Consider the following 24,809-nt stretch of genomic DNA (forward strand, 5'->3'; position numbering starts at 1 on the left):
GCTGCTGCTTGCGTTCTGACTAAAACCAGGAAGATGAAGCACATTATCCTACTTTTGAGGTCCCTACACTGCCTCCCTGTAGCTCAAAGAATAGACTTTAAAATACTCTTGCTAGTTTATAAATCACTGAATGACTTGATGAAGATCTGCTGTTGTCGTATCAACCCTCCAGACCACTTGGGTCTTCTGGTTCTGGTATGCTCTCAATCTCCAGAACCAAACATAAAGAGCCGTTCAGTTTTTATGCTCCTTTAATGTGAAACAAACTTCCAGAAAACTGCATAACGGCCGAAACACGGAGTTCCTAAGAGCTGAGGCTAAAACCCCACCTGTTTAGAGTTGATTCATAACTGGGACGTTGATTAATACAAATAAACTTAATGAGCTTTTCCACTTCGTCTCTCTGATAGGATGCCATGCAGTACGCGTCAGAGTCCAAAGACGTGGAGCTGGCAGAGGAGCTGCTGGCCTGGTTCCTGCAGGAAAACAAGAGGGAGTGTTTCGCCGCCTGCCTTTTCTCCTGCTACGACCTGCTGCGGCCCGACGTGGTGCTGGAGACCGCCTGGAGGCACAACATCATGGACTTTTCTATGCCATACTTCATTCAGGTCATGAGGGAGTACCTCTCCAAGGTATGAGGGAAGACCTCTGCATTTATCAAATGCAGTTTTAAAAAAAAAAAATTAAAAATCGAGATGCACCAATCGGATCAGGTTCTCAGCGTGGGACAATTTAACTTTGATGCACTCTTATCTAATATTGGTAGGTCAAGAACAAATAGTTTTTTTTTCTATTTCTAAAATGCTTTAAGACAAAACTCCCATGTTTTTGTTGCTAAATTTTATTTGATTTAAATCTGTCAAAAGGTTAGAATTGGCAGATGAAGTCATAAAAATAAAATCCTGATTGGTGCATCTCTTAACCACCTTTTTAACATGTCAGAACGGCTGTCTTTAAATGAAAGGCGATACTTAATCCTGCTCTCCTGTGCCGCGCCTTTTCCCCTCACAGGTTGAAGCGGTTAAGGAAAAGGTGAAAGCTGAACACGGTTTTTTGCTCGGGAGATTGCAGCCCTTAGTGTGCATGGTTTTAGCTTTAACATGTTACATCATCACCTAGGGTTAGTCACTGCAGTGTTTGAAGAAATGCTTCAGTCTCCGAAGAAAACCTCAGAGCTGTAGTGGAGTACATAAAAAAAAAAGCAGGACGTAATTCACTTTAACAGTTTATCTATTTAAGGTGTGATTTTTATCTCTAGAAAGCCTGAAGAGTTTTTCTCCCAGTGACTTGAGTAAAAGCTAATGGGAGGTTTTAACATGGGTCTGCTGCTAACTAGGACGCATGTCTTGTTGAGACGTAGCAGTAGACAGTTGGAAGCACCTGGACAGCTGGCCTCACCACACTGCAGTGTTGATATGAGCAGCAGTGTGTCTCACCCAGCATGGGGCTGCCTCCAGTGACAGCCAGCATCTGTTAATGGGCATGGACCAGCTGAATGTGGATGTGGAGATGTTTAGTGGATCGTACTGCTTGTGCTGCTGCTTGTCTTCTCAGGACACGTTTTGCTTTTTGCTGCATCTGACTTGCTGCTTGAAGATTTTTTTTTTTTCATGACAAATTTTTCCATGTGTCAGGCAGTTTGGAAAATATTTGGCCTGTTGTGGTGGTTGGACATCTGTACTTGGTGTTTTATCCACCAGAAAATGAGGCTGGGACAGACTCTTAGAAGCTTTGCTGTTAAAGTTGAACAAAAATGCATGACTTTAGGTTCTGCTTCACCAATTCCTGCCTCCATTTCACCAAGGTTTGAACTATTGTATATCAAGTTCTTCGTTACATTGAGCAACAATGGGAAAACTGTTCACACTCTGCTTTATTTCTGCAGACAAAATGTCTGGATATTTTAAGTAAAGTCAGTTGAGTCGTAACATAATATTAAAGGTTACACTTTGTGTCTGCATGACTGTTAAAATCCCTCACTATGAGCTTATCAGTATTTAACACCAAATCAGAGGAATCTGAGAACCGATCTAAAAATTGAGACGGAGCCTGGAGGACAATACAAATTATCTAAAATATTTGCTTTATATAGACTTATTTTCCTATTTCTAGCATGTTTTTTGTATAAATATGCAAAGCATTTAGACTTGGCACTAAATGTTTTCTCTGCAATGCAGGTCGACAAGCTTGAAACCTCAGAATCCGTAAGAAAAGAGGAGGAGCAGGCAACAGAGACACAACCCATCGTCTACGGTAACGGCTGTCATCCCTGTCGACACGAGCGCCTTACTCATCTCCTGCTAGTCTTTCTTATCCAGGATTTTCAATTAAAATTCAGGCTTTCCCCCAGGAAACCTGGAAAGACTGGACTCCCAGCAGCCTACTGTGTTTTTGTTTAGAAATGTTAAGATACAAAAATTCAGAGGTGCACAAGCAGGCATCATAATTTAAACCTAAATTATGAACCTAGCTTAATATGTCTTGTTACTGGTGAATTAAAAACATTTAAAATCAACAAATGACACTTAGCCTGGTGGGGCAAGTAAAGCCTGGTGGCCCGCCAGGCTTATAATACACTGGGGGAACCCTGAAATTTAAAATAAAACAAATTAGAGTAAAAAAAAAAAAAAAAAAAAGATGGCTAGCATTTGATCAACTGAACTGGTTTAGATATTTGTTTTTTGTTTTCCAGGAACACCTCAGCTGATGCTGACAGCAGGCCCCAGCGTCCCCGTGGCCCCACAGCAAGCTTATGGCTACGGCTACCAGGCCCCTGCAGGGTACACCCAGCCAGCAGCTCAGCCAGGCTTTGGCTACGGCATGTGAAGACCCCCCCGCCTCCCGTCTGTCCACATCCAGGCTCCATCCGTCTCCCAACAGTCCTTCACCACACCTTTATCGCCTCTCTGCCCTCTACTGGGAGCGGGGAGATGATACTGACAAACTATTACTTTTTTTTTTCTTTTTTACTTTTCCTTTGAAACTGTCATGAAGGACTCAGTTTTTTTTTCAGTTTGTCAAAAAAGATTAAATCAGATTAATTTCCTCACATTCCGTATTGACTAGATTAATTTTCTTGTATTTTATTTGAATGGGGACATGGTTAATGTACAATGGGTGGGCTTGCGAGGAGAGCCAGTTCTCTTCTCTCAGATTTACGGTCTGTTGTTGAAGCATCTGATTTTGCACTCTATAGTGAGAAGATAATGTAGAATCTTTTTCCTGTCCTCGTGTGAGCAGCTTCGTTTTTGTCCCACTGTACAATGCGTTGAATTGTAGTATATTCAGACACCAAAACTTGCTTCGTGTGTTTATTTTTGTTTTTTTTTTCTCGCAACATCAGACTGCTGCTTTCACGACCATAATCCTGAAACACTACGTTTTACTGGTCCCCATGCTCCCTCTTCAGGGCTGTTTGGTTGAAGAAAATCTAAGACTATTTTCCATACGATGTACAGGAAAGTTTGATTCTTTCCAGCAAAAGCCTATGCAGAAGTCTCTAAACTCAGTTCTTCTCAGAAAACATTTCCATGTGCTTTACACACTGCTTTAACACGGGACCATTCTGCCTCAGGAGGGACTGCAGACCTGTGTGTGACTAACATGCCCCTGTCCTACTCTGGTTTGCATCAGTTTGGTCACTGTTGCCGATCCTGCAGGAGACTTTTTTCTTTTTGTTTTTCTTTTGCTCCACACTTTCTTGTGTCCTGTTGTGGTTTCATTTAATGTTTTCAGTTGACCTACTCATCCAAATCTGAAACTGTCAAAACGTTGGGGGGGTTGACATTTTTACTAAAGGCTTGCTTGTATACAGAAAAATCAATCATTAACTCCTTATATTATCTAAATTACCTTAGATTTAAATTGTGCACTTACGATACTTGATTGTGCATAATCAGGATCATAATGAATGAAACAGCAGTTTTGTTTCCACTTAAAAAAATTAAATAAAGGCTTTGTTTGTCAAGAGTGGTGTCCTGGTTTTTGTTAGTTTTTCTAACCAGTGTGTTTCCTTCCATAGCTAATATTTGGTGTGATTCTAGCAATGTGCTCATGACCCCAAACTAGGGATTACTTATGCATCCGATTATTGCTTTATAATACTCTGGTTTACCGAGTTTCAAATGGAGATAATTCTGGTTTGTGGCTTATGAAAACCCAAAAATCACTTGTGCATTGTTGAGCTACTGGAAACTGTTCAGTATTTTATTCAAAGTTTGCATGAATTACTTCATCGATGTGGCATGGAGGAAATCAGCCTGATGTGTGCAGGAAGTCCATGTTGCTGTGATAGCTGTGTTGTTGGGTTTGGTGTTGCATTTTGTTATTTTTCCCCAGTACCCTATAGGTTCTCCTTAAGGTTCTGGTCAAATCGCTATGGTGGCCAATAGAGGACATCATCATGGTCACTTGGGCAGTATTTGGTACCTTGATGGTGTGGAAAGGTGCCAAGTCTTGCTGGAAAATGATTAGCATCATGTTAAAACTAATCAGTAGGAAGAAGCAGGAAGTGCTCTAGAAGGTCTAGATAAATGGCTGCGTTTGGTTTTAAGAGTCTTAAAACTCTTAACCTTGTGAATTTTGTCTCAAACTGGAATTGGCGTTGCTTCAGTTTTCTCAAAAGTTATTGCTTGTGCGGGTTTTCTATGGCACTTTTGTCCTTCCACTCAACTCTCCAATAATCGTGCGTGGATACAGTGTATCGTGAACAACCAGCTTCTTCAGAATTTACGTTTTTGTGATTCGTCGTTTCTATGGGAGCTAGCAATTTTCCTGATATTTTTAGATCATACTTAAGTATTACTCTTGTATCTTTTTCTGATAAATATTTGAGTTTTCATCTCCAAGATACATTCTTAACAGAAACGCTTGATATGCATCACCGCTTAATGAGTTTAAGTTTTGAAATGACTAATAAATGACGCTAATCCTAGAATGGCGCACAAAACTTTTTCTCCATCTACCTCCATAAAAATATAAATATAGGGATCTGGCGCCCTCTGCTGGTACATTTGGGAATGTACTGGAAGTAAAAAATGGTTGTCACCTTAATCTTAAAGCTTTGATTTCATGTCACTGTAGACAAAATGTTTGGGTAAAGCCACCATTTATATCTCCTCTGTGCATTTTTGCTTTGAGTTAACCTGATTATTTTCCCAGTGGCCCAAATAGTCTCCCATAGTTTACAGAGGTTTCTTTGGTTATTTTATTTTCAGTAGTAAGAGTCAACTAATGTTGCGCAACCATAATTATCCAAAGATCCATTCTTGTTCTTGCCCAAATTCTGCCCTGTTAAAACTCATAAGCCACAAATGTTACATGACTGAAAAAAGACAACTTATAATCTTAGAAAAATATCCTCAGCCTCATGTCTGGATTGGTATCGGATCTGGATCGGTGCGACTTTGGCAAGACAAATGACTGTATGCTGAGCCCATTATTTTATTTAACAAACATCTGTAATCACATCCTGTCGTAGAAACGACATGCAATGCCAGTACCGACTTCACCGTCTAGGTTCAGAACGACTCAAACGTTGAAAACTACGATCAGAAACAAAACAAATCGATTCTTACACTTTCTGCTTTACTCGGAGAGGTGCTGCGTAAAAAGTATCTTCAGCACAGATCATTTCAATTCATAACAGTTTTGATGAAATCTTGTCCTAAAAATGAATATATATATATGTATGAACAAAACTTTAGTAGAGCTTCAAGTCTCCGGTGACGCTGTCCACCAGCGTGGCCGGACCGGGGCCAATGCCCAGCACGGTGCGAGAGCCGGGCGCGATTTGAGTCCTTCCTGCGTCCTGGATGAGGCTGACGGTGAGTCCCACCTCCCTGGCCCGGCCCAGCAGGTTCATCAGGGTGTCCTCGTCTGGCGCCTTCACCACCACCTTCGGCTGGCCGCAGTACTCCCACTGCCTGAGCAGCTCGGGGCTCCTGCGCTGAACCTGCTTGTAAGCGCTCACTGCGGCGTGGGAGCACTGGGCCGCCACCTTCCCTTTGCCCATCTTCAGGTCATTCCGGACCACCAGCACCATCTTGAACTCCCCGCCTTCTCCCATCACGCTGTCCTCGGCGGAGCCTTTCTCCTCCGACTTCATGGGGCTCTTGGACGCGGGGCTGAGGCGGGTCCGCAGGTGCCAGCCGAGGAAGAGTCCGCAGCCCAGACCGGCGGCAGCGACGCCCAGGGGACCGTAGAGCGCATCCATGTTCAGCCTGCAGACAGTTACAGGAACACGCTCAGGTTTACGTTACAGGCAGCTTTTAATCAAGCTGCAACTTCAGGGAGGCAACAGGAACGCCACGTAAGCGCTGCCCAAAACAACCAAATAGTGGCCCCAAACAGCTCCACTCCAGGGGTTCCAGGTCACAATGGACAAGTCTCCTGTTTCCTGTTAGACAGTAAAATAAATCAATCCTTTATTTATCTGATAAAAGTTTGAAACGCTTCAATTCTACTCCAGATACTCAATGTTCCTACATTCCTTTGAGTTTGAAGATATCATATGAAACGTGTGCTAATTTTTCCAATCAAACTCTGCTGTTTGATGCCCTGGGTCAGAGGTCAGAAGTCAGGAGAGCTCTGTGCGGTTCAGGAACCGGTTTGTAGGGATGAAAAACACAGACAGCTGATCAACTGTGGTCCCGCTTTCTTGAGTAAAATGTTTCAGTATGAAAATGAACACATCTATTGTTCATACCCTGGGATAGTGCGCAGAATAGTGCGCAGGGAGGACAGCTTAGACAGTGGACAGATTCATCCTTTGGCCTTGGTAAATACTTGCATGGTCTCTGGCGAGAAAAACAGCAACACGTCATTACGGGCTGTTTGAAATTGAGTCCACCTCTAAACTGAACGTTAGAACGCACCAGACAGTGGAAACACGCCTTGATGTAAAAGTAATTTAGCTAAAACAGCTCAGATTAGCTGTTTTAGGGTCTTCGTATTTTTGCATTTTTCTAAGGTAATTAATTTCTTCTTTGCGGCTTTGGTTTCTGATGAGCTGTTGATGTGATTTTATACATTTCGATTGTTCGAATAAAACTGGTCGATTGTGAAGTTGAACAGTTGAACAGTGGTCTTTTTACACACGACATTAACGGAGCTGGGGAGACGAGATAACAACGAGCAGCAGGTAGAAAATATCTAGTTTCTCGACATGTTCCAGGTCATAAACTGTAATACTTTGTTTCTTCAAACCTGAACTAGTTTGTTCGACACCAACAGAAAACTAAACAGCTGGGGGTAAACACTGCTAAATTATGACTGAAGGTGAAATGTATTAAGTGATTTTATCATTTCCACTTGCAGATTCTGTTAATGAATGGGGTTCGTCACAGTTAATTGAAGATAACTACAACTCTCATCGCTTCAGGTCATTTCAGATTTGATAACACAGAGCAGCACACTTATTAAGGATTGGATTAGTCCATGAATGAACAAGCAGCTCCTGATTTGGAAGCTGAAACAGAAACTAGCCGTGCCTAGTTAGCCTAGTTAGCTTCCAGACTACATACACCGGAACGCCTCTGACGTATGATCGTCTTTACAAAGATTCAAAACGTTAACTGTAAGCCGAACTTATTTACAGAGAAAATGTTTCATACCTGAAACTCTATGAGCGGGACTGAAAGCATGGAAGAAGTTGCATCGTGCAGATTCTTCTTCTGGAGTTTAGCAGGAGCTGACTTCCCCCATGCTGCCCCCTGCTGCTCATAGCTGCTTCTTCTTCTTGGTTTTACTGGCGGTTGGCAACAAACTGTTAGCATTACTGCTCTCTCTCTCTCTCTCTCTCTCTCTCTCTCTCTCTCTCTCTATATATATATATATATATTCTACCAGAAAAAAATTAAATTAAATAAAAAAATAATAAATCCTACCTATACATGTAAATACACATATATACACACACATATTCAAATATACTTACTTATACATAACTTTGTATTCTAGCCATCTATATCATACACACATTCACAAACACACCTACTATAATCAAATTCTGTGAAATAATTTAGTTTTCTTTAAAAATCAAATAGTTATTTGTATGTTACTCCCCAAATTATTCCTCAAAATATCTAATAAACTAACCTTTTCCTTAATACTTTCAAACTCTCTCCTCATATATCTTCTCTCCTTTTCATATTTATGACATCCTAATATAACATGCTCTATTAAGAGCATGTTATATTAATATAAATATAAATCACTGTGATGGTTTATATTTATATTATATTAGGTCACTGTGATCATTTTTCACAATGATCACATTAGCAGCACAAAACAACTAGAGGTACTTTTGTAGCGTTCATAAATAAATGGTAACACTTTATTTGAAGGGGTGTGCATAAGACTGACATGACACTGTCATAAACATGACATAACATCTGTCATGAACATGAAGGAGTCTTTATGAATGTCTACACCTGTCATGACGTGTCATTTGGTAAATAATGACACTTTTCATACAAAGTTGCTCTAAAAGTTCCATTAAAAGTTCATTGAAAGTGCCAACTTTCCATGATTCTGTAAATAATGACACTTTAGTACAAAGTTGGCGCTTTTAGTGGACTTTCAATGCAACTTTTAGAGCAATTTTGTATGAAAAGTGTCATTATTTACCGAATGACACTTTTGAAGATATGAATAACTTTTACCACACTGGTTATTTGTGACCCCAATCTTGAGTAGCTATTTATTATTGTTATTATTTCATTGCTATTGTTCGTTAGTAGCCCTGTGGCAACCCCGCCTTTTGCCCGATGACTGCTGGAGATAGGCACCAGCTCCCCTTATGATCCAGCAGGAATAAACATGTTTAGATAATGAATGGATGGAGGTTTACCAGTTTGTTATTATAGCAGTATTTCAGCAACAACTAAATAACAGGGTTTTCCTGAGCGTATTATAAGCCTGGCAGCCCGCCAAGCTTTATTCCCTCCCCCCCACTCCATCCCTCCAGGCTAAGCATTGTTTATTCATGTCTTTAGAAAAAGCTGGGAGTGCGGACTAATCACACCACTGGTAATTTGTAAACAATATGTAAATTTGATGTTTTGGTTTTCTATTTTTAATAAATTAGCAAGAAAAAAAAAGAAAGAAAAGAAAACCACATTGTCATAATGGGATATTTGTGTGAACAATTTTGAGAAAGAATGTTAATACAGTTTGCATTAAGGCTGTAACATAAGTCAAGTTTTTTCAAGATTGAAGAGCATCAAATAGGTAACATCTGTGTTGTATCCAGAGCACGAGCTGAACAGCAGACAAAGCCCACAAGGCAGGAGGCACTTAAGGAGGGACAAACCAGTGACAGGCTTCAAGAAAAAGCAGGAGAAGGGAAGAAGGGAGGAGGGGCCAAACACAGTAAGTGGAAGAGAGACCAGACTTTTTAGCACACTGTGGGAAACGTGAGGGTGTTTAAGAATCTCAGTGGTTTTTCTTACAGCATTTAACGGCATCAGTCCTGGGTCACTGTATCTCACGTTCTGTGTGTGCATTAATCTTCTACTACCACATAAAGCACTCAGACAACTGAAGCTGTAATTTTATTACGGTTTTATTTTAACCCATTTCTTCTTTTTTTTTGTCCATTCCCATGGCCTGTACCATGTCTGTGGATCAAAAAACAGGAGCAACACTGTATCTCAGTTCTCCGTAGGGCTCCAGAAACTCAAATGCTACCAACCACAAGTTGCAGTTCGAATCAGAAACGTTGAAGCTCGACGCCAGGAATAACAAAATGACTACAAAAAGGACGAAAAAGAGGATTATGTATCCTAGTGCCTTGACTCCTCTCTGCAGGATCCTAGCACCATACTTCGGCCAGCTGACCGGACTAAAAAAATAAATTAAAATTAGTCATTTTAATTAGATTTGGGTTTAATTTTATTTTTTTTGTCTGTATTGTAGGATATAAGTACCATTCTCTAGAGGTTACAGAGATGAAGTGATCCTTGTAGTCATCTTCTTCCTGCAAAGACAGCAGCAGATTGGAGCATTAGCCTCACATGTTAGCGATGTCATGTGGATGTCCATCAGGTCTACTTTAAAACACTCAGGCCAAATAGCAGTGGCACTGCCATCTTCAGGTTTTTGTGTGATTGTCAGTCTTAGAAAAAAAATATTAATTTAATTCAAAAATACTTAATTGATCCCAAAGGGAAATTAAATCCAACTCGTTCAGATGTTGTACATGCTGATGGCAGGAAGGACCTCCTCTAGCAGTCTGTATTACAGTGAATTTGAAGAAGCATCTGACTTAAGATGCTACTTATTTTTCCCACCACGGCCATGAAGAGGATGGTGACAATCTCCAGAGGTTCAATAAGTGCTAAAATGTTAGTCAAATTGTGAAGCCAAAGAGAAATTATGAAGTGGAACTCATTTAGAAAATCCAATCATCCCAAAAATTCCAGATTGAGACCGTATGTGCTGTGTTAATCTTTTAAATTTATTTTAATTGACTTACACTGATGCGAAGCTGTAACAAATCTAATTAAAAATGTTCTAATTCTCAGGTAAATATATATTTATAAACAGTGATCACATGCAGTACTAAAGTACAAGAAGGAATTACAGCAACCTACTAATATAAGAAGCTTTTAAAGTTTTAGTGTAATACATGGTTATGATTTTAAACGGCCATTCAAGAGAAATAATCTCAGTAAGGGGGGATTTTCTTGATGCATGTAGATTCGTAGTCGTATATTATCTTTACCACTGAATGTAGGACCTCTGGGACTGGTTCATATTTCACCACCGTTCTGTAAAACCAAAGAAAAACAGGATGGAAGACGAGACGAATTTAGCTGATTGCAGAATCCAAAGCTTCACAAACTCATTCTCCCATTATGAGCTGACAAGTCGGTACTCACAGGATCTGTTCCTCCTGAATGTCTGTCAGATTTTTCTCCAGGAGGTGAATTTCATCTCTGAGTTCCTGCAGAAAAATCGAACACCGAAATGTCACGGGGACGATCATATCCAGCTTTTAAAGATTCTGTCACAGAGTCGTACTCGTCATCGGTACCTCAATGATGTCGGCAAGTCTTTCTATCTTCTTTTTCTTGTCACACTCCATCTCAGACAGCTGATGGAAAGATGCTCAGATAAACATTTTCATGAAATCAACTTGGTCATGTTAAAAGTGAAGCTCATTAACTCTTCATAGCTAGAATTATTCATGGCAGTATTCTTACTCTCTCGATTTGGGTGTCTTTGTTATGTAGGGCCGCCAGGATCTTCTGGTTTTCCTTTATTGTTCAGTGAAACAAAGAAGAAAAGTGACCCATCCAAGAGGCAGAAATAATACATCAAGCATGAACTGAAATGAAGTAAAAGTTCACCTTGATTATATTCTCAGCTGTTTCCTCCTGATGGTGCTTTGAAAGCTCCTCCAGCTGAAGCAGACCAGAGTGAGAGCGTTTCAGAAGAGGATGGAAATAACTTCACATCGGTTACATGCAGGTCCAGCCCAAGGCGCATATATATATATATATATATATATATATATATATATATATATATATATATATATATATATATATATATATATATATTAAACGCACACACACACACTAAGCCACTATTTAGGGGCCTCAGGAATTTCTATTGAATGAAATTTGTTAAACTCAGGAATACTGTTAAATTTAATTTGACAGTTTCCGCATAGATGACTTGTTTTAAATGGTTCAAAATGTAAGACTTAAATTAGTTGATGAGTTGGTAAAAGTGTACAAAATAATCTTTCCCGCATGGTTATTGTTAAAGTGGCAGTATTATTATTATTATTATTGTTATTATCTAGGCACATACTGCCATTTTATAGCACAATCACGTAACTATGTTACCTTCAGTTATAAAATACTATATTTAAAAACAGTTTAAAAATATTTAGTGCCTTAAAATCGGGCCTCTCCCTCCTTAAAAGCTCCTGCTCTTTCTGAAACTCCGCCTTCAGGAAGTCATCAAGTCACTCCTCTATTAACCCTTTAATAACATTTTTGCCAGTGTTGCACTGAGAATAATGACATCAACACAGTTCCACCAGGTGTTTGCTAATTGCTGCTGGCTAGTCTAGAGGAACTGAGTCGTGGATCAGCCCTGGTTACATGTTTATATGATGTTGTTCCCTGCAGTCTTTAATGCTGTGTCAGAATTTACCAAGCCCTTAGCAGATGTCAGTATCTCTCAACACTTTGTTTGTGAGAAATCTTCCTGTACCTCAACAGCCAGCTGCTGATTTTCCTCCTTCATCTTCTCCAGATAATCTTCCTACACGGAACAACGTCAAACAACAGGCATCAGTGCAAGTAAATCTGGTGTCTGCCAGAACTGTAATAAACACGCTTAAGGCTAATCACTCACCATTTCTATAATCTTAACTTTTTTCTCTTCTAAATCTTTCTGCCGCATGAGTTCTTTATTCCTTTCAATTGATGTCTTCTCATTTTCTATCTGTTCTTTTAACCTGAAAAACGATAACACAGCTCTTCAAGAGAAACATCATGCTCGTTATAGAAACTAGATTTCTTGTCATTTTTATGTCACGGTTTCTGTAAAAAACAAACAAACAAACAACCAACCAAACAAAAAAGTTTAATTGAGTTTACTCTTTGATTTTCTTGGTCAGGTTTTGATTTTCTTGCTCCATTTCTCCCATCAGCTCCTCCGTGATTTGGCCTTGATCGACTAGTTTTTCATAGAGCTCCTTTGTCAGCCTGTGTTGTTTTAAAGCCAGATCATATCGTTTGCCGATGTCTTTGATTTCTCTGCACAGAACACCAGAATGTATGTAAGTTGATCATCATTCAGTTAAAACAAAACAAAACAAGCGTACCGTTTCACCGGGCACTCACACAGCGGCGGGAGCCTCTTCATCAACGACGATGTAAGCTTCCTCCATTTTGTTTCCCCGGTTTGCGTTTGTCCAAGGTGTACCGCACTGTCCTACTCTTGACCTTTGCTCGCCTCTCTCAATTGCAATCTGCTCTGCGCTGTGACTTCACCGAGCCCGGTTCCGTTCCCCGTGACCTCACAGCTGCATCCGGATTTTTAAACATGGCTGAGAAATCCAAATTAATCTCCCTGGGTTACAATCCAAACATGAACTCTTTTTCTACTGTTAATACCCTAGAAAATAAGTCCTCACATGGGTGTTTTTCATAAACTGCTCAGGCAGAGCAACAGGGTGGCTGCACAGTTGATGAACACTATTAAAACTTTTCACTTATAAAAACTAAACGCCTTTGCGTTGAGCTACGTTGAAGGAGTCAAGGGTTGGCTAACTCTGCCACCTGTTGAGGGAAGTGAGGATTAATCTGTAATTAGACTACAGGTGTGGTAGGAGCGAAACGAGACACAAAGACAGTGATTTGATGTCAAATGAAACATGTCCCATACTTTGTGGTGAAACTGTAAAGCACAAACACACCAGTAGGTGGCAGTAGTAGAACCAGCGCAGTTTTAAAATACTTTGTTTATCCCAAAAGAGAATTTCTCAAATGAAATGTGTATGTTGACTAAGTTGTTTTTATACTCACATTGAGAGTTTGGTCATATATGTAGTTTTATTTAAAATGTTTGTGGATTTAGCAAACAATTTTATTTATTTATTTATTTATTTATTTATTTATTTATTTATTTATTTATTTATTTATTTATTTATTTATTTATTCTTCTTCCAACATTCAAGCTGCGTTGCTCTCTCAAACAGCAACATTACTTTTTGGACTGGTTTAAATAAAACGGTAGTGTTTATAATTCAGAATGTAATTCTAATATGAAAATTATAATTTAGAAATCTCAATTCTTTTAAGTTTCATGGTGAATTTGCACACAAATCTTGTACAATTTTAATGGACACAAATATTTAAAAAAACAAAACAAAAAAAGTAGTGAAAATCTCTCATTTCATTTTTTTTCTTTTACATTAAATTAAATGTATTTTTGTAGCCTTCTGTGTCACTATGTGAATGTTTTTTATCAGTGCTTATTTTTCCAAATCTAGCTTTACATTTTATGCAGCACAAAATGTTGAGAAATCATCCGTGAGCCAAAAGCTTGATGGTTTTAATGAACCGAGCGACAAATTCCCATATCTAAAACAAACCAGTAAGCTTCTACATGTGACAGTAAAGGATCACATTTTTATGTCAATTTGCTTTCATTGTCTTATGATTGCTATGTAAAAATGTTAATTTTCAAACCTGACCTCTAAAGTAGGGGAACAATCCAAAACACATGCAACAAATTGCAACCACCAGAAAGTCCGGCCTATTTAAAGCCAACTCAAAAGAAAATACGGGTGAATCGAAGCTTTCGCTGAAATGGTCTCTGCTCTGAGTCACCCGCTTTTAAATCCAACGCTAATTTCAGATGCACTCGGCAACCTTACAGTAACTTCGCCTCGGAGCCCATAACAGGAAGTTTCTAAGGAAATGGAAACTGGATCTGACTTGAGTGGCGCTGATTCAAGTGTAGCCAGCAGAGGCTACACTTGCTCCACGTATCAGCCTCCTCTTGTTTTCAAACAGTTAAAGATATTCATTTCTGCTGACCCCATTATGCATGCTCTGCACACATGGGGTAAAACTTATAAAGCAGTCAGTGCCTTCGTCACTGTTTTCGTCTTTCCATAAGTTTGAAAATCAGAATTGAGATCTTGTTTAATGAAACCCAGGTGTGGCCCTGCTGCACTGCAGAAACTGTGGATAAATCCAGTGCTGCAAAGCTGTTGTCACTCTTATTCTACCACATATGTGGAGCTGTCTGAAAAACTTCCTCTCTTGAGTCTAAACATGAAGAACTAAAGCAGTATTGTTTGTTTTCCTGTGATTGGTATATTGTGCCACTTTTTTGTTTCGTGCATGTGTTCTACTTTGCCAGGAGAGTAGGTTGGTTATGCAGTAACATCACGGTGTAATTTTTATTTCTCCCCCCGCCCCCATGCTTAAAGAGCAAACGATCAACTGGTAAGGAAGTCCGGTGCTCTGTTAAACAGTTCAAACATGTCGTCGAAAATGATCAGAAAATTGATTGCAAAAAGCTGCTGGTGAAACCACTTCAAGCATTCAGCATGCCGAGGTGAATGAATGTTCTTGAGTGCTGATATTATTGGCATAGTTATGTTTTATTGGTTATTTGTCTTTTCAGATTCCTTTGTTTAGGCCAGATGTTCTCCCTCAGGACTTTTGCTTTGGGAACAGAGTTCATGATGTCAGTCTTAGTTTCGTGTCGGGTTAAATGGGACACACCCCTTGTCCACTCAATCAACTCAATATTCTGCAAAATGTCTTGTGGACATCAAGCTGTTTTTGACTAATGTGAGACAGCTCTTCATGTTCTTTATGGCCATCGGTGGTTTTGCCCTCACAACTCTCCCATGGAAGCCATCTTTGCCCAGTCTCTTCCTTACTGTTGATTCATGAACCCTGACCTTGACTATCGCAGCAAGGACTGGAGTACTTTAGATGTTGTTCTGGATGTGTTGTTAATGTGCTCATTTTTATAGCCCAGCCAGTCCTGGGAAGATTCACTACTGTTTCATGTTCTCTCCATTAGTGGGTAATGGCTCTCACTGTGTTTTGATGGAGTCCAGGAGTCTAAGAAATGTCTTTGTAACCCTTTCTAGACTGAAAGTCTCATTTGGACTTGATCTTTTTTTATTTTTCAAGGCACAATGCAACTTCTGAGAGGATTTAACCTGCTTCATAATTTGGGTTATTTAACTGGTCATAAGATAAATAAAATGGTGGTAAATTTTTCAAAGTCATACCTTCACAAAATTATTCGTCCATTTATGAATATTTAGCTTTGTAGCTAAATATTTAGCTTGCTAGCAAATTTGGCGCTATAAATTTAGCTTGAAGCTAAATATTTAGTTTGAGGCTAAATATTTAGCTAGCTTTCAAACTAAATATTTTGGAGATCAATATTTAGGTTGCTAACTAAATATTAAGTTTGTAGCTTATGGAAGCCCATTTCTGCCACTCTGATAAAAAAAAAAAATCTCATAATTATTGCATAGCTTTCCTCATTATTATGAGATTGTATCCCATAATAATGAGATATAATCTCATAATAATGACTTAGTAGTTAGCTATTTTGGCAATAGTGACTTATGCGAGAGTATCTCATATTAAGGTGACTGCTAAGTCATAACTATAATTTGTTTTTTATCAGAATGGCAGAAACAGGCTTCCATAGGTGCTAAATGTTTAGCTCTTAAGCTAAATATTCAGCTTGCAGCATTGATTTATGATTCAGTATTGATTTTCTACAAGGGCCAGGCTAATTAGCATAACTTTTCTTTCACGTAAAATAATTAGCTCTATTTCGTCGGAGCCGTATATGTGCTGTAGGTTTGATGGATCAAAGTTGCAACGCTCACGCCAAGCAATTTGTCAACATGTCCCCCCCAAAAAAAATCCATGACAGACCGACTTCGCCGGGGATCAAATTGCATGTCCTACTGTATCAGCTACCCGGAAAGGCGATGCCGGAGCATGAGGTTCAAGCTGGACGTCTTCGCATGTCAGGAAATGAATATATGGCAGTGCGACAGGCGTACTGAAATACATCTGAGGACTACAGCTTTGACCTGAAAACTGTGAAGTCCTGTGGTCAGTCTGGGAGTTAGCTGCTCTCTCTTTGCCCAGTTGCCGCTCGCTCCCTCGCTGCGAGAAGCCCAGCAGAGAACTGGTGCATGTTTGAAGTGTGCTCCAGGAAAGTTATTCACTTATTTATAGACCTTTAATTAGACTGGCTCTCTTGGGGTTGGACCGGGCAAATGATGAGATTTCCCCCTCTTTTTGTGTCTCTTTTCTATCAGCCCCCCCCCTTCTCCCTCAGCCACCCTGTATCAGTACTCTATCCCTCGCTGGCCCCCTTCATCACCACACCCTGTACTCAAGTTATGATGCAGTTCATGGGTAACATACTGTTGCCCTATATTACCAGTGCAGCTCCAACACAGTGGCTTCATTTGAGCTCAGAGGTCCTTGAGGAAGAAACACCAGCTGTAACGGTGAGTTTCCTCTCTTGCACAATGCAACGCTTTAACACACAACACTGTTCTGTGCAAGGCCCGTCCTTGCTTTACACTCTGGTGAATTTATAAACTCCCTTCAGCGTTTGCTGCTGCTTGCAACGTGATTACAGCTGATTGAATTTCTCATCCTGGTTTTTTTTATGTGTCCTGAGTTGAGGTTGGTATTGTCTTCCATGCCGGAGTTACTCAACAGGGTTGTTTTGGAAGGAGAGGGATTGTGCAATCTCTGGAGCAGGGCTGTGCTACTGTGCCTCTCACAGCCAGGAGTGGTGTTATAAAACGATTTATTAGGCATCGCTTTTGGTGAAGTAGCTGTTCTATATCACAGATAATATGCCACGTAAACAGGGCCATGTTTTTGCATGGACTGTTCTCACGACTGAAGTCGCAACCAGGATATTTTGCACTAAAGCACAGTGTTAAGCCATTTTCCTTAACACCTGCTTTGCTCCGCAGCCTTAAAAAAACAAATTACAGGGTTTCTCGAGAACAACTATTAAGGTGTGGTGTGTACCGAAGACTTAAAAGCTGATGAAAAGCCTTTGTTTGCAGTTCCTTTCGAAAGCCCAGGGTCCTGAAATACGTCATATGTTTTTAAAATTATTATTTTCACCTGTGTTATAATGGTATTCACTTGACTGCAAGGTGAAATAGTCTAAAATCAATCCTCAAGAAAAAAAAATATCAGAATGGATCTACAAACAATTTCAAATAAAAATCAATCTCTGCTCACTGCAACACACATATAACACACACACACACATATCTATACATCTTTCTTTTTTTTATTTCACTTGAATTCCATATCTTAGAACTTCCTCCTTTCTCCTTCACAATATTGCCCAAAAATGAGAGATATTGTGGAACAGAGTGATGCAAAAAAGCTGGTTCATAAGTTTGTTGCTTCAAGGTTGGACTGTTGCAATTCCTCACTACCTGGAAGTCCAAAAATTCATTAAAAACGCTTCAGCTTACCCAAGATTTGGGATGATTTCATGGAAAAGTTGGACCAATATTAGTTCTTCTTCACTGGCTCCCTGTTAAATGCAAAATAGATTTAAAAATGTTCTATCTTACACATGAAGCGCTTTATTTTCCGGCTCCGTCAAACATCAGAGATCCGATTGGTCCAGATGTTTCCAACAGAGCACTTCGCTCTCAGACTTTACTTGTGGTTCTTACAGTTTCTAAACGTAAAGTGAATCTTTTAGTTATCATCCTGCTATAGAAGCAGCTACTAGTTTTTGTCTGCAAGGCTAAAAATTTAGGCTTAAAACTTTCCTTTTCTGGTAAAGCTTATAGTTACAGCGACTTAGGCTTATGCTGCTACAGGCTTAGGATCCTGATGACCGTTTTCTCACTCTGATGATTTTTCCTACTCCTCTCCCGACATGCGTTAACCTGCAGTTATTGCTGTAATTAACTTTATGGCCCCTCTGTCTTTTTTTTTCTTCACACAAGCAACATCTTGCCTGTTGCTTTAAGTTGTGTCACCTCGACTTTGTCTCTCTATGTTAAATCCGTTATCCATTGACTGAGCTTTGATTCCATTAACTATACGTAAGCATCATTTTCATCCCAGTGATTCAGAATTCATCTGTTTAGTTAAAGAAGCTGCTGCTGTTACCTTTTCTTTAACATAGAAAGTACACCTGGGTCAGTGTTTCTGGATATTTTTTGTGTGTGCCTGATCTGTCTTATCAAACCCAGAGTTAGCCACTCGCACTGAGTCAAGTTCTGCTGGAGGTTTCTCCCCGTTGAAAGGGAGTCGTTCCTTCCACTGTCGCCACATGCTTTCTAAGCATGGAGGACGGACGCAAAATCAGAGACTGTATGCAGCTGACTGGGTTTCTTTAAAAAGATATTGAGAAGAAAATGTGATTGGATTGAGTTGATTAAACATTCTATATCTAAATATATTTTGTTTGTTTTTTTTATAAAGTGCATTTAAACGTGTATCAGGTATTAGCAGTTTATCAAGAAATTGAATTGCTCAATTAATTTACTACGTCATTTTCTAATATTTTCAAAAATCTTTTCATGCAACTGCACAATACTTGATGTCTTTTCTTGTCCTCGGCACACACAGTCTAGTATTGTTTATATACAAGTCTAACTATTCAGTTAATATTATTCTATTTACTAAAGACATCGGTTCAGGGAGCTTTACAAGACAGATTGAACACAAATCGGTAAATCTGATCCCAGATTTTAAATGGATCAGAAATATAAAACAGGAGCTGCAGGCGCAATATGAAAGATCGTTGGAAAAACTTTGCAAGACGATGACGTTAAATATTAGTAAGAAAGTCTGTATCTTTGGGAGAGGATAATAAAGTAATTCAGTATGTCCTAAAAGGAACAGACTTTTACTTTTAGAATTTTTTATGGCTATTTTGTCTACAAATGAGCTCTTTTTTTTTAAAGCCCATTAGCTGTTACTAAACTTTCTCAGCTTCTATAAATACTGACAAACATTTCAGACTCTGCTAAGTCGAGTGTAAGCTCAAGTTTACCTACTTGTATTGTACATTTCTGCAACAAGGCAGTTCAAATTGTGTCATAAAAACATCATCCAGTCACCAGATATGAAACAAGCAATAAACACTACATCTTGTCAAGTGCCACCATAAAAAAATGATCCATGCACATCAAATATGTTGAAGCATGGAGAAGCTGAATGCTGCTTCTCCGTGTTTTGTTGACCAGAAGTCAACTTCATTTAAGAAAATCACTTGATTTTTATTCTGTTTTGTTCTTCTTTAAGATAATAGTAACATGTTTTGCAAACATACTGCACAGAAGGCAAGTAAATCGTCCAGGAGCTTCATGCAGGCTTTAATAAATTTTCCTCCATCTTGTGAGATCTGTTAAAAAAAACCATCTTTAGCTTCGGCCCCAGAAGCCTGAGGAGTCTAACGATGCATCCTGCACGCTTGAAGCGCTTTGTGTGAAAGAGTATTAAAAGAGGCCCGATCCTAGAGCACAGGACGCAGAACTTTAATCTTGCATATGAGTCTGAGTGTTTGCTAGAGGAACTGACAATTCCACCATATGGGGAGCTGCATACCTCAGAGTCAGAATTCCCCGACTCGCTGCGCGCTGACAGATTCCTGAGGTAAAAGAGACTCCAGAGTGGGAAACCCAAACGCCTGAAAAAGACTTCCCTAAAAACAGAAACGAAATGTAGAATATTTTTGATCATGTTATGGTATTAACTGACATGCTAAAGTCCATCTAATATGTCATGAAAATTCAAATACCAAGGCCCAGAAAATGCACATTTCTGGCACTGTACTTACACTGTACTTACAACTGAAAGCATCTGTTTACATTTACTGTATGAAAAGACTTTTTTTTTTGTCCTTTCTGAAAGTAAATCTGACAAAAGTTTGTCCAGATCTTTTGATCACTGGATTACCAACGTTATCTCTATTCCCTAAATACCACAATAATAATGAGGAGGAAAAAGAAAAGTGAAATTCCCACACATTAAGATTACCATAGCTTTAAACAACTTGGGAAACCCTTGATGATATCATGACTTTGTAAGCTTCTGAGAATGAATGAGTTAATTAACATTTTGTGTTAAAGAGAGGCACATATGTGGGTGTATTGTACCGCAAACACTCTCCTTCCTTGTATGACATCATCAGGAAATCAGCCAAAATATCAGGAGAATTATGGATCTCCACAAGTCTGCTTCAACCCTGGGTAAGATTTCCAGTTACCTGAGAGTGTCTCTGTTCAAACATTGATATGCAAGTAACAACAGCACAGGAATGTCTAACTATCGTACTGTGCAGGAAGGAAATGGGTTCTCTTGTCCCAGAAATGAGTGTTTTTGGTGCCTAAGCTACTGCAGCGTAATGACCATTCATGCATTTCAGAGATAAAGGGGGGAGGACACAGTCCCGGCTGGGAAGTATGGGGGTGGAAACATCATGTGGAGTGTGCTCTTTGTTGAGGAAGGGTCTGGTGCACTTCACCAAATAGATGATATCATGAGGAAGGAATATTACTTGGAAATCTTGAGGCCAGATCTCAAGGTTGGGTGCAAGTGGAAGGGGAGTCTAAGGATTTAAGGAGAACAAAGCAACTGTTTTGATGCTGCCATTGCAAAGCATTGATCTCAGATACAAAGAATATTGGTGTACCTTGCTGAAAAGGTGTGTGGGAACGAGGCGGCGTAGAAACCTGACTCCAGTTCCACCAGTTCTGTCAGGAGGAATGGGTCAAAATACCAGCAAACAGGGATGCACCGATTGCAGTTTTCTGGCTGGTCACTGATATTTAAAAAGCCTGACCTGTCAAATCCGATTTTGGCTGATAATGATTTTTTTTTTGTCTGAAATGTTGCTAAATATACAAGTAAAGTGGCTGATTTGGCAACAGTGGGATGACTGTTGTTAACTGCAAATGTGAAGACATGACCTGGTGGGTGGATCTCTGTCAAACCTCTCTCACGGCAGAGCAGAGGGGGACAGCGGTGGATTTTTAAACCTTTTTCGATATGATCAGTGGAAAAAATCAGCTTCACGCAAGTATCGGCCGATTACCGATCTCACAAATTAAAGAAATTGGGGCCAATTTATCGGTGCATCCCCCAAACCAGCAAATTATTGTGAGAAGCTTCACTGCAAAGACACAAAGTCTCACCAAATACTTTTGGTCTACTTTCTAGTACAAATATCATAGTAAACTTGAAATAAGACAAAACTAACTTGCTGAAAAGTAACTTTTTGGCATGAAAATGTACATCTGGTAGATCTCATAAGTGAAATGTTCTGCCAGTGGAACTAATGTTTTTTTCTATCGTTCTTAAGGATTTAGTGTCTTAAAACAAGTTATCGTGCTAAAACGTTACTTCACTAAAAAGTTAGTTTTGTCTTAATTCCAGTGCAAAAATATTTGCACTGGAAACTAGAACAAAAACATACTAGAAGGATACCCTGAAGGCCTGACAGTTTAAAGATGGTTCCACTCAATGCAAAAGACAAAAATATGAACTTCTGACTCTGAAGATGTGGCTTTGACTGTAACGGGATGGCCTCTGAGTGTGCTTTCAGTTTACTGAGAGAATATTAGAATTCCTTTCCCTTTGTTGCAAAATGGTGAAGGCACGGGAAACACAAGAATTCTCTCTTTCATGTGCTCTCAGTGTCAGTACCATATGCCACTCAAAGCAGTCATTAAATCAGACACATTCCAGATAGAGTTACCAGTAAAACGCAGGAAAACAGTGGCTGCTCGGCTGGAGAGCGGCAGAGGTTCTTTCAGAAGGTTTTGGGCCGATGCGTGGTTGCGTGTGAGTCTGTGTTTGTTTAGGACCCGTGTCAGATTGGCGAGCAGCCTGCGTGATGCTGAGCCCCGTACTCTTGCCTCAGCAGGACTCCCTGTCAGCGGAAGGAGAATGATGGCAGAGTGCGGGGCCGAAAGCGAGCAACCTCAGAGGCGTCTTGGTGACAAGAAGCATAAAAACGGAGAACTCACAGGTAACGCTAATTTACAGCTGGGCAACAGCTAACACGACTGTTAAACCCATGAAGATTGAATACAAATGTTTAAAATCTGAGTGCATGGAGCTTTACAGGATGCAGTGCCCTGCAAAAGTGTTCACATGCCATCAAAATGCATAGTTCCTCATGTCACGGTGAGAGTTTTGTTAAGATTTCATGAGATAGGAAAGTGTGACATGCCTCACTAACCCTGAAACCCAAAAATAAAATCCAGTGCAGCCAGTTGCATTCAAAAGTACACGTTGATTAAAGTTCTCTGGTCAGTGATGCCAATATGAAAGTTTGTTTAATAAATACAAAACTCACGCTGCCAGAAAACTAAAATTACGCATCAAAATCATCATAATATCAACTTGGTTGACACTGGAACCTCAAAAGACTCGCACCCTGCATTGTTTAAGCCAGCTTAAAACTCAAAACAACCCAAGATCCTAACAGAAAATAGAATACTTTTTCACGGCACTGAAAAGTTTATGAATAAAAACTTGTTTCAAAATCCATCTGATCTACAGAAAGAGGAAAACAAATGTTTGGACACATCTAAGGTCTTAATGGGTTTACAATACCTTCGTTTGTCCATTGGTGCTAAAACGTATCCGTATGAGTTGTACATCATTTAAACTTTTTATTTTAATGTGTAAGAAGCTTTTCTTATTTGTGTGTGTTTTTTGTGGTCTAGACTCAGATCTTCCAGAAGAGGAGAAGAAGCAGAGAGACAGGGAAGACCATGAAAGCCTGGTGTTATGGAAGAGGCCTTTGCTCACACTTTACTACTTCTCCCTGGAGCTGTTCATCACTCTTAAAGGGTGGATGTGGAGGTGAGGAGCAAAAGGAGAGATGCAACCTCCTCTTAAAACATGTCCCTGTTTCAGAAAACCTGAAATCTCCAGACGGCCGATGCTGTCCTTTTCCAATTCACAGGCTAACACAATAAGTGAACGCTTTTATTCACATTATAAGCTTTAGTGACACCCCAATTTTCATCTGTAGGGCCTATTGTGATATTGTTCCACCATTTGTCACTACGATAGCTAAGAAGGCTTTCCACAACGTTCTGGAGAGTCATCAAAGTTTTTGACCATTCCCAAAGAAGCACATTTTCAAGGTCAGACACTGATGTTGGATGAAAAGTTCTTTCTCGGCTCCAATTCCTTCGACAGGTCTTCCAGGTCTGTGCAGATCACCCAAGTTCTTGTTGGGAGCATGAAATGTCTTAGTCATTTTTTTCCCGTAGAGAGGCATCCCGCCTGCCGAGCTCGACACCAGGCCCGGGTCAAACTATTTCGACAGAACACTGTCCAAATCAGTCTGTGGAAAAGTGTGGTGTTCGCTGGGACCATTTCTTTAAAGCAAAACAGAGGATGCAGGCGGTCTGGACCTGTTATGTGAAACGTGTGCAAATATGAACGTGCCGACACCACATGGCAACACGTCGACTGTTCGGCTTCGAATGAAATGTCGAAAGGTTTGCCAAAAACATAGGTATGATTTGTCTCAACAGGTTAAACTGTCGCTGTCCATGACTTGGGCTATTTATGTGACTGCAAAGTAGGACATAATTACAAAGGGGAAGCAAAGTACTCATTCTGTTTTTCTTCTTTTGCAAATAAAAATCTGAATTTTGTCAACTTTTTTGTTTCCACTTGAGATTTAGATCTTTACAACTCCTCCAGAGTTACCACTGCATTCTTGACTGATTATCTGATTAATGGTGTAGTTGGCAGGTCTCTCAATTTAGGTGAACAGCCATGACTTAGCAGGTTTGCAGTTGTGTCACAGTTAAAAAACTTAGGATAATTCTCACAACCCAAACCTATACTTTAATGCAAACATCATTAATAATTAATAAACGATGTAATAATTAAATAGATGATGTGTAAATTCAGTCTTTAAAAGCGACTGTAAAATACAAGGCCAAATGACCAAGAAAGCAAGAAAGCAGAACCTAGAAAACAAGCCTTTTTGTCTTAGTTCTTATGTTGCCGTGTCGCTGATAACATCAAGAGGTTGCAGAGGTTGCAGCCCATACATGAGTTTCTTTTTCACAAAGAGGCACTAAAGTTGCTACAGTTGTTCTCGTGAAAGCAGAGGAAATAGCAACTGTGAAAGAACGGCCATCTGACATTACTCTGACGCTTTTTCACACAACACATCCAGACATCAGACTACTGCTGACCTTGACCGTCTCAGAGTTATCAGCCCAGGTCTCATAGTTTAGACTCAGCCAAATG

At 39.7% G+C, this 24,809-nt stretch overlaps 4 protein-coding genes across 9 annotated transcripts in view; 2 read left to right on the plus strand and 2 right to left on the minus strand.

Moving 5' to 3' along the window:
- Positions 1–3,967, plus strand: part of cltca (clathrin, heavy chain a (Hc)) — a 28,193-nt gene extending 24,226 nt beyond the window's left edge. For 2 of the 4 annotated variants that reach the window (XM_016674306.1, XM_016674307.1), the window contains 4 exons: positions 411–632; positions 1,012–1,032; positions 2,178–2,253; positions 2,693–3,967. In XM_016674306.1, coding sequence (XP_016529792.1) covers positions 411–632; positions 1,012–1,032; positions 2,178–2,253; positions 2,693–2,826 — 453 coding nt within the window. In that variant the 3' untranslated portion in view covers positions 2,827–3,967. The remainder of the gene's footprint in view (positions 1–410; positions 633–1,011; positions 1,033–2,177; positions 2,254–2,692) is intronic. The other 2 variants (XM_007557958.2, XM_007557959.2) reach the window with 1 other exon arrangement.
- A 1,457-nt stretch (positions 3,968–5,424) lies between these two features.
- ptrh2 (peptidyl-tRNA hydrolase 2) lies at positions 5,425–7,743 on the minus strand. Its single transcript, XM_007557960.2, has 2 exons — positions 7,614–7,743; positions 5,425–6,221 (listed from the first exon to the last, which is right to left on the minus strand). The coding sequence occupies exon 2, from the start codon at positions 6,212–6,214 to the stop codon at positions 5,702–5,704; it is 513 nt and encodes a 170-aa protein (XP_007558022.1). The 5' UTR covers positions 6,215–6,221; positions 7,614–7,743; the 3' UTR covers positions 5,425–5,701.
- Positions 7,744–9,547: 1,804 nt separating this feature from the next.
- On the minus strand, positions 9,548–13,320 carry LOC103142089 (kinesin heavy chain-like). The gene is made up of 11 exons (XM_007557961.2): positions 12,867–13,320; positions 12,621–12,779; positions 12,376–12,478; positions 12,232–12,282; positions 11,355–11,408; positions 11,208–11,261; positions 11,039–11,098; positions 10,884–10,948; positions 10,727–10,772; positions 9,930–9,979; positions 9,548–9,844 (listed from the first exon to the last, which is right to left on the minus strand). The coding sequence occupies exons 1-11, from the start codon at positions 12,911–12,913 to the stop codon at positions 9,628–9,630; spliced, it is 906 nt and encodes a 301-aa protein (XP_007558023.1). The 5' UTR covers positions 12,914–13,320; the 3' UTR covers positions 9,548–9,627.
- A 3,577-nt stretch (positions 13,321–16,897) lies between these two features.
- The window catches only part of LOC103142090 (vacuole membrane protein 1-like), a 76,082-nt gene continuing 68,170 nt past the window's right edge, over positions 16,898–24,809 (plus strand). Inside the window, exons 1-3 of one of the 3 annotated variants that reach the window (XM_016674303.1) lie at positions 16,898–17,035; positions 22,450–22,554; positions 23,258–23,396. In XM_016674303.1, coding sequence (XP_016529789.1) covers positions 22,473–22,554; positions 23,258–23,396 — 221 coding nt within the window. In that variant the 5' untranslated portion in view covers positions 16,898–17,035; positions 22,450–22,472. Of the gene's footprint in view, positions 17,036–22,446; positions 22,555–23,257; positions 23,397–24,809 lie in introns of all 3 variants that reach the window. The other 2 variants (XM_007557963.2, XM_016674301.1) reach the window with 2 other exon arrangements.

This window comes from Poecilia formosa, unplaced genomic scaffold (genome assembly GCF_000485575.1).
Source record: "Poecilia formosa unplaced genomic scaffold, Poecilia_formosa-5.1.2 Scaffold93, whole genome shotgun sequence".
NCBI lineage: Eukaryota > Metazoa > Chordata > Actinopteri > Cyprinodontiformes > Poeciliidae > Poecilia > Poecilia formosa.

Bases quoted from the DNA above. Each gene is read 5' to 3' on its own strand.
- ptrh2 (XM_007557960.2), bottom strand. From the start codon at position 6,214: ATGGATGCGCTCTACGGTCCCCTGGGCGTCGCTGCCGCCGGTCTGGGC.
- LOC103142089 (XM_007557961.2), bottom strand. From the start codon at position 12,913: ATGGAGGAAGCTTACATCGTCGTTGATGAAGAGGCTCCCGCCGCTGT. The intron at 11,409-12,231 runs GTACAGGAAGAT...GGTCTGCTTCAG, and splicing joins ATCAGCAGCTGGCTGTTGAG to CTGGAGGAGCTTTCAAAGCA. The intron at 9,845-9,929 runs GTACTTATATCC...TTATTTTTTTAG, and splicing joins TCTGTAACCTCTAGAGAATG to TCCGGTCAGCTGGCCGAAGT.